This window comes from Fukomys damarensis, unplaced genomic scaffold (assembly GCF_012274545.1).
Source record: "Fukomys damarensis isolate Sample0158 unplaced genomic scaffold, DMR_v1.0_HiC HiC_scaffold_23, whole genome shotgun sequence".
NCBI classification, from domain to species: Eukaryota; Metazoa; Chordata; class Mammalia; order Rodentia; family Bathyergidae; genus Fukomys; species Fukomys damarensis.
In genome coordinates, this window is record NW_022900935.1 from 4055858 (window position 1) to 4065394 (window position 9537).

At 44.5% G+C, this 9537-nt stretch overlaps 1 protein-coding gene across 2 annotated transcripts in view; it reads left to right on the forward strand.

Annotated features, from left to right (window-relative positions):
* Nucleotides 1–2577: 2577 nt before the first annotated feature.
* Nucleotides 2578–9537, forward strand: part of Otud3 (OTU deubiquitinase 3) — a 29063-nt gene continuing 22103 nt past the window's right edge. The window contains exon 1 of one of the 2 annotated variants that reach the window (XM_010614244.3): nt 2578–2682. In XM_010614244.3, coding sequence (XP_010612546.3) covers nt 2597–2682 — 86 coding nt within the window. In that variant the 5' untranslated portion in view covers nt 2578–2596. The remainder of the gene's footprint in view (nt 2683–9537) is intronic. The other variant, XM_010614243.3, reaches the window with a different exon arrangement.

The window sequence follows — 9537 nt, forward strand, 5'->3', positions numbered from 1 at the left end:
TGTTGTGCCCGTACAAAAAAAAAAAAAAAAAAAAAGTGAAAGCCTCGCCTTCTTGCAAACTTCTTTTTTTCATCTGGTAACTCATTGTATACATCATTTTGCCCCATTGCATTCCACCTATTATCTTCTTCAGGACTCTTTTAAATGCTTAGTGATTTTTCTATGGTAGGCAGTAAGTAGCACCCTGGTTTATTTGAAAAATTCCCTAATAGTGGACATCTCTTATGACAATAAATGCCTGAAGGATTGTTTTCTAGTCTTGCCATTGAGTCAAAGGGGGCAGAACTTTAAAGTATGATGAATTTTTTAACCAGCAAAGGGAGAAATCCTTTGTGTGAAGGCCAATTTTTAAAAAGTGTGTGTGTAATAACATGGTTAACTGTAAACACAACAATGAAGTGCTTAGTTTTGACTCGATCTACTCCAAAGGGGACATTCTGAGCCCAATTATTTTTCTTCTAATGAAAATAAATAGTGCATACATATTACATATATTTAGGGAAATACGTGCACACATGTATTCTACACGGAGTGGTACTTGTAAGTTTGGACTTACAAACTTACGTGGAAACGTCGTAGGGGAGTCTTGGTTGCCCGAGGTCAACTGTGGTTCAAAACCACTAAATGGGAAATTTTAGAAATAAACAATTTGTAAGTTCAGAATCACATGGCAACCTAATCTTGTGTCATCGTGCTCCATCCCGCTTGGGTAATGAATCATCCCTTTGCCCCGAGTATCTGTGTTACATAAGACTCCACAGATAGCTGTCTCGGTTATCAGATGAACTGTTGCATATCTCAGGACTTGTGTTCGAGTGACTCTTACTTTATGGAATAGGGCCCGAATTCAAGGGCAGTGGTGCAAAGGAAACACCAGGACTGAGATATGGCTAGGCCAGGCGAACTCTGGCACCTCTGCCAGGGTGTTCAAGGTACTCACCGGGTGTACAGGATTGAGCGCTGTCTGCAGTTCCAAGCATCTTCTTGAGGCCTGGAACGCAGCTCCCACTGATAAGCGAGGACCACCACACTCACCTTGGAGGAAGGGGCCTGGACCCTCTAGAGGCTTCTGATGTGCCTGCCCTCTTTCTTACTCAGGTCTGGATAGGTGGGTCCTGGCACCCTAAGTGTATCTCTCAGGAGGGGCATCGTGATGAAATGCCTGCCTCTCTCAGACACGAGTGCTTTCTTACCACCCGTGCTGCCTGCCTGAGCACCCCAGCGGCGAGTCTGGACTTTTTCAGAACAGCACTTTTCAGCCTTTCACCTGCCATGTTTGCCCATCCCCCTTGGCACTGGTTTGTGGGACCTCTCAAATGCCCCAGAGCCCCACCACATCTGTCTAATGAAAAGAGGCAGATAGCAAATCTGAATAGCGGCAGCAAAAATAAAATAAAATAAAAAATAAATAAAAAAATAGGCAAATGGATGAGCAAAACTACCTGCGTCAGGGCTGGGACTTAGCTCAGTGGTTCTATCACCTGCTTCATAAGCGCAAGGACCCGAGTTCAATCCCATGCACCGAAAAAAATATCTACATGCATCAATATAGATGGATTTCAAAATATATAATGTTTAGTAAACAATAAAAATCACAGAAGATGTACCCACTTTGGTCTCATCTGTGTAAAGTTCAAAATGATAAACAATACTGCGTATTGCTTAGGGATAGAAACCACGCATGATCAACACCAAATCTGTTTAGAGATGGAAACGCAGGCACCATGAACTCCTCAAGGTGATGGGCTGGTGGCTCTTGCTGGAGACGTGCACAGGACCTTCCGCGGTGACATTTTATTTCCCAAGTGTTGGCATTATTCTTTGAATGTATATGTAACCGCTAATATTTCATTTTAAAGACAAGTTTTAAAGATACACGCGCGCAAACACATATGGGAGTACGATTTTAGCATCGTGTCTAACATGGCTATTTGCTGTGGAGAAAACTATTGGGAGGAACTATTAGGTCAAATGACACAAAACTGTCATTTTTGTAGGTTAAAATGCTCAAACATCAGTCATTTCATATGACTTACTACAGAATCCTCAAATAGCAACAATCGTTACCTAAATGTGTGTGGAAGGGTGATTTCATTTTCATTCTTTAACACTTTGTTAGATTTTCTCTCTCTCTCTTTTTTTTTTTTTTTGAGACAGGGTCTCAAGACTGACCCGGAACTCACGAACACATATTTCATAACTGAAAACTCCCACGGACATTATTTGAGAGAAAGATGAGAAAGCTCAGTCCACTTTGGAGGCGCTGGCCTAGGTCCGAGAGGGCTGCGCTGGCCGGGGGTGGTGTGCACTACCACCAGCACAGCTAATAAGACCCCCTCAACTTTTTCCGGCCTAAGATAGCCGAGGGGCCCTGAAATCTGTCCACACATTTTGCTCTGCAAGCCTCGGATGCCTCCGGATTTGAGGGAACGGTCTCTCTACAGTCATAAACCGCGTCTCTCTGCTGCCCCCCTGTGGCCGCGAAACAGGCTCTCGCTTTCCTGCCCCTTCCTGGTTCGCCACGTTGGTGCCGCAGGGTGGGGTCCTGGCGCAGGTGCCCAAGCAGAGGTCGTAAACTAATTACCTTAGCTTATGTATGATGACTGGTACGGCACACACGTGGGCAATTAGGATCCCTGGCACGGAGACACCAAACAAAGGAATTGCTGTGGAGATGCGAAGGTAAGTCTTGCGTCAAGGGGTAAGCAAGTTCAAAGAACCAACAGCAGAGACAGGAGCTCTTCACTCCGCCCCTGGGGCCGTTTTTCTCCATAAATGGTGAAGTGGAGAAAGCAAATGAGGGTCACCCACAAATCAAAACCGATACCTTCCCCGGGCATGGTGGCGCACACCTATAATCCCAGCAATTTGGGAGCCGGAGGCAGGAGGATGGCACATCCGAGCCCAGCCTGGGCAACTACTTGTGACTTAGAGAGACCTTGTCCCAAAATTAAAAACTAAAAAAAGACCGGGGATGTAGCTGAGTGCAGAGGCCCTGAGTTCCATCACCAGCTCTCCTTCCTCAAAACAAAACAGCCTGGGATGGCTTTTATTCCCCTCCAGAGCCATGTAAAATGTTCTATTTCTGTTGGTTTTTAGCAATTTTGTAATTGCTAGAAAAAGTAATAACAGAGGGTATTAAGCTCTTCATTTTACTTATATAAATAATTCGGTATTGCGCTATATTTCAGTTTTATAACCACCTAAGGGAGACTGGGGGGGTGGGCGGAGGTGGTGTCGGCAAGAAAGAGCAAAGGAGAGGGGGTGCTCGCAGTCAGGACGGCGCTCCTTCAGGGCCGTGACATCAATGCCTCTGAACTCAGAGTAGAAGCTGTGACCGTTCTCATCTTCCGGACAGGAATCTGAGTTCGGGAAGGTTACGGAAGATGCTGCTGGGCGCCTAGTTTGTGAGTGGCACAAATGGGAATCGGGCTCATTTCCCAGCTGACTGCTCTAAAACCCTTCTCTTTTTAGACGGAAGGGACACTGGGAGCAAGAGCAGGAACCAGATGCTGAAAAAGAGACAAAGGAGCCCACAGAGCTCTTTTGTGTGCATAAGCAGCCCCCCAAACAGCCACGGGTGGGGTAGAAAGAGGGAGATCGAACTGTTGAATAACATTTTTCCCTGAAGCCTACAGGAGATTGTCACAAAAAGTAATCATACTATGTTGCGTTTCACAGCATTAGGTACAAACAATGAAATGAAAGACTCATACTGGTACCGGAGACCCCTCCCCTGACTTGTCCTTTCCAGAGACTCCCACACAGCCCCCATCCTGGGTCACCGTCGCTCATGGACTGGGTCTGGGTGGTGGGACAAGGCGATGCTCTTAGTTCTAACTGAAGATTGGTGTCTACACACGTCCACAGATAGCACCCACCCAAACTGTAGAAATACATAACCTGGGACAACTTGGACACGGCTGACTTGGCATTGAACTTGGCTTAGAGAGCTCTGTCTGCACAAGAGCAAATTAACAATAAAATGAACATTGGTCTGTGGGCCATAGGGAGAGAGAGGAAAGACAGCAGGGCTTGATAACTTTGCAAATGCAACTTCCAGGGGAAAGCAGTGTGCTTACACTGCATTACATTCAGGTTTGTTGATGAAACAGGTCCCCAAAAGAACACTACAGGACTTCCATGGGAAGGGTAGAATAGATTTTATTAGCCTAGTAAAAGTACTATGTTGAATTGTAGTTATACACTTCATACATGAACACATTTCCCTCATGAAAAAAATCACTACCCCAAGGATATAGTCACTTTCATGTTTTCTTCCTTTCTTCCTCTTATTAATCTGGTGTCTTTTCATTTATATTTTTTTTAGAATTTGATATTTCAGACCATTTCCTACCTCTTTAAGTATGCATACACATCTGCAGAAAATATGTAATCCTTGTTTGATTTATTTTGATGGTGTTGAGTTGTACAAAAATCTATCCAGAAGGGTTCACTCAGCTACATGCTTTTTATTCAACCCTATGTCTGGGAGAGCTGCCCATGAGAGTTTATGTAGACCTGCCTCATTCTCTTTTGCTTTGTTTTGTTTTTTGGCACTGGGGATCGAACTCTGGACCTTGTGCTTTCGAGGCAGGTGGCAGAACCACTGAGCTACATCCCCGGCTCCTGCCTCATTCTTTTAAACTCCTGCAAACTGTTATACTGAATACTATTACTGAATGGCCTTCCCATAATTCAAGATGCCATTTCCCTACTGAAAAATATTCAGCTTGTTTCCAATTATTTGCTTTCACACACCAGCACACCTTCAACCTCCTTGGGCACATGTCCTGACGTGTATGCACTTGATTTACTTTAAAATAATAGTGAGCTGTGGTAGAGCAGTCCTTCTCTATCCACACTTGCACTCTGTGCTTTCAGGTTCCTGCGTTCATAGACTATGACAGAGAAAATTCCAGAAAGAAATCATACAACAGTTTTAGATTGCATGCCATTCTCAGTAGCATTACAAAATCTCACGCTGTCTTGATCTCTTCCATTGGGGGTGGAAATCATTCCTGTGTCTAGTACATGCACACTGCATATGTTACCTGACCACGAGGAGCTGTCTTGGTTATCAGATCAACTGTCTGAGGTATACAGTGCTCGGGTTTAAGTAACTCTTATTTTGTTTAATTATGATGGTCCCAAAGTGCAAAAGTGACTCTGGAAACTTTATTGTACTTGACTGTTATGATTGTTCTATTTTATTATTAGTTGTTAGTAATCTCTGTGTCTAACTATAAATTAAACTTCATCATATATGGGAAAAAAACATAATACATGTAGGGTTTGGTATTATATCCGTAGTTTCAGATATCCATGAGGGCAGTGTGGGGAACATATTCCCTATGATGAGGGAGGAAATATTGTGCTTCTCCTTTAAGCACAGATTATAAGATGTGGGTGCTGGGCATTTATTAGCCCAAATTGCCTTCGAAAGTGGCTAGAGTCACTTAGCTCCTGACGTGTGTACACGAATTCTCATTTCCCCCACACTCTTGATGGTATGTGCTCGAAAGTCCTAAAGCTATGGTTATTCACTAAAATTCGATCCACTACACTTTTTATTAATTTGAGCTGAATGCCACCTGGTGAGGTCTAACAATTCTTTTAATTAATTCTGGTGAACCTGGTAAGGTATTCGTTTTATTCACAAGTACACTTTTCCCTTGGCCTTTAGATCTGATTTATAATTAGGCTCCTTCTGTGAGAAATACTGGCTCATTCAAAATTCTATGCATGGACTAGAAGGCTACAGGCTCATGCAAGAAAAGATTTTTACAAGAAGGGCAAGTGTTTACATCTCTGCCAATATGTCTGGGTTCCCTATTCCCACATATCCTGTGATCACAGTCCCTCCTTCTCTGGTTTCTGAAGTTTGGAATGACAATCTTTGCTCCTGAGACATGAGCTTCTCAATGAAAAAGAATGATTCAAACACCTTCATTAACTTGGTACTTACTGCTTGCACAGGGATTATAATTTTATTCCATTTTTACAACTCTTCCTTCTACCCTTTCGCAACTGTCATTTATAGACTAGAAAACCGAGGGTTGAGAATTAAATGACTGGCCCAAGGCGAAACCATAATGCCCACCCAGGCTTTTCGGACTCTTGAAAAGGACTTTTGTGATCCACTTTAATGCAGAAGAAGTTAAGTAGAAAATCAGACAATAGTGACACGAGATAACAGAAAGCCTAGAAATAGCATCTCCACAACAAATACGGGAAGGGAAGAAAGCCACTAACGAAATGAAGGCATGTGCTGTGCAGAGTGCTTTGTAGTTTATGAAAAGCTACGTGGTGCAGCATGACACAGTGATTAGGAGCACCCACTGGAGCCAGATGGCCTGGCTGCAAATGTCAGCTTTGTCACTTTTGAGCTGTGTGGCTTTAGGAACGTTAACTTCTCTGTGCTGCTGTTTTCTCAGCTATATAGTGGCGATAAAAATAGTGTCTATTTTTCAGTGGGTTGCTGTAATGATTAGATAGGATAGTTTAGAGGTGTGTGTGTGTGTGTGTGTGTGTGTGTGTGTGTGTGTGTGTGCTTGACAGGGTGTCACTATATAATTCAGGTTGGCCTTTAACTCACTTTGTAGCCCAGGCTGGCCTTGAACTTCTTCTCCCTCAGCCTCCCAAGTGCTGGGATTACAGGTGTGCATGTAATCATGCCCAGCTAACAGGATAGTATTTGCAAAGAAAATGGGATAGTGCCTGACACATAATCAGCGCGATAGGAGCATGTCACAGTTACCATTACAAAGGAATTTGGAGCTCCCTGTTGTTACTCCCGGGCTAACAACAAGGAAAAGGAAGCTAGAGGGAGGTAAGCAAATAACCCAAGATCATGGAGTTGGTTAGTGGCAGACCTGGATCAGAACCTAGGTCTCTGTCACTCTATTCAACTAAATAGAAGCAGAGGGGGTCACAGCAGGCTGGGGTGCACCTTTAGGAAAGGGTGAGCTTAGCCAGGCTGGTGATGCATGTCCGTAATCCCACTACTGGGGAAGCTGAGGCAGGAGGATTGCCATGAGGTCAAGGCCAGCATGCAGTCTGGGCTACATAGCGATTTCAAAGCCAGCCTGAACTATATAGTGAGACGCTATCTCCAGGGGGAAAATGGGCAAAGTAGCTACATACTTACCTGATATCTCCCTTTTCCGTGCTATAGAGGCAGTCATATTTGTACACGTAGGCATGATACGTCATTCCCCTGATTAAAACCTTGCAGTGGCTCACAGGACTCTGGGGACTTGAGCTAAACCCCTCCATTTGGCCTGCAAGATCCTGCCAGGTCTGGGTTATTTGAGTTCGTTTTGTATTGCTGCACCACCATATCCAAGGCTAGGTACTTTGTAAATAAATAGTTTGTTGGTCTACAGTTCTAATGGCTGGCAGGTGGCAAGGGGTGCCAGTGTCCTGGGAACTGTCCCCTGGCTGTGTCACAACCTGGCGGGGAGGTAGAAAGGGAACTGGCCTTGTGCAGAAGAGACCAAGGCATGGGGAGCTTCTCTTTACAACTACACGCTCTAGAAAGACAACGTTAATCCACTCATGAGGGTGGAGCTCTTGTGACCTTGTCACCTTCCACTAGGCCTCACCTCCGAAAGATTCCACCACCTTAACACTGCCACGATGGAGACCAGGCTTCCGGTACAGGAAACTTTAGCGCACAGGCCACATCGAAACCACAGCACGGGCCTCCTTCTGCTTCCTGCCTCCTGGCTCAAGCCCCGAGTTCTTCCTGTTCCTCAAAGCTCGGCTCCAGACTTGGAGAGGCACTTGGAGTTTTCTTAGTTCAGCCAAATTCTGTTCAGCCTTTAAGCTTCAGCTGAGGATTCCGTTTTTCTGGGAAGCTTTTTTGTATTTTTCGCTTCACTCTTCACTTTTTTTTTTCCCTCCTGACACTCTCTAACCTCCCTCCCCTTCCTTCCTCTTAGTTCTTTTCGCAGTACTGGGGACCAAACACAGGGCCTTTGCACTGAGCTCCATCCTTAGCCCTTTTTAATTTTTATTCTGAGAGAGGGGCTCACTAAATCACTAAGTTGCCCAGGCTCAGGTTGAACATGTGATCCTTCCGCCTCAGCTTCCTAGAGAGCTGGGATTGTAGGCCTGTGTCACAGCTTCTGGCACCACTTTTCCTTCTGGGTAGCAATTATTATTCAGCGCTATAATTGTTGTCTTCGCTCCCCAAAGGCAATTTTCTGTCTCTCATTCCATGCTATACCTGGCACCACGCAGAGGAATTAGAATTAACATACTGAGGAGTAGAAAATAGAGATGCAAGTCAAAATGGAAGAAGCTACTGTCAAAGGGAAACATGTTGCTAGGTGAGTATTATGGTATCTAGATGTCCCCACAAAGCCTCATGCACTCAGGTGGGGCTTGTCAGAAGTGGCTGGACCTAGGATATGTGAATTTGGATTAAAGGTATGCGATAACTAAATTACTCCACTGATTGGTTTAGCATAATTCTGGGTGTGGATAATAGGAAGGGTCCACCTCGGCGTGGGTGGCACCAACCAAAAGGCTCTTAGCCTGCATGGGATAAAAGGAAAAGGAAGGCTAGCTGTTTGCTGTTTCCTGCCTGCCATGCTATGGACTATTCTCCTCTGCCATGACCCTCTGCTCTGCTTTACAGCCCGATAACTATGAACTAAAACCTCTACAAACTGTGAGCAAAAAATAAACCTTACTTCCTTTCACTTTAGGTGCCATGTATTTTGTCTCAGCCACAAGAAAAGTAGCTAAGACAATGAGAAAATGGGATTATTAAAAGGAGAAACAGGAATATTTCTGGGCATAGTAAAAGAGTTTGGTTAGAATGTCCAAAGGAAAAGACATTGTGGGAAGAGGAGGGATAAGAAAGAAGGATCCGGATGAGGGAGAAAAGAGGAATATTGAGAGTTAGGTTCCAGAACAGGTAAGTGTGGTTTTGGGTGACCATTTACCTTGGTTTTCCCAGGACTGTCTCAATTTTAGAGCGAAAAGTCCTGCATCCCAGGAAAACTCTTAGTCCAGGCAAACCTACTTTGGTCAACCCTGAATGGAACTCAGATCACTGGAGGAATCATTAGTCTTGGGCAGAAGAGTTACCTTTTTCTTGAATTATAAGAGGAGGTGGAGAAATGGAGAAAACCAGGATTAAATAAACAAGTGTCTGCGTTTTGGAACCCGGGCCAAGGTCTACCTTTTACTTAGCTCTGTGATCTTGCAATTACTTAAGTTCAGTTTCCTGTAGTTTGGGGCTAATTCAACAAGAACGAATCATGTGCAAGGGCTTATCCCAGTTGAAGGCTCACTTCTTTTTTGTTTTCGTTTTTCCCTAACTCTTACTGTTACTCTCCTCTCTCACTCTTCTAGGGATGGTAACATCCTCCATCTTTGTCCTTGACCTTTTCCAGTTTTGTTCTCACTGCTCCAACCGGCTGCTCACTGAGTCGCTTCCACCGCTAGGGGGAAGAAGAGAACAAACCAAGACAGGTGTTTCTCTAGTCCTCCCAGGCGCTCTCTCTATGGCTCTAGCCGCGG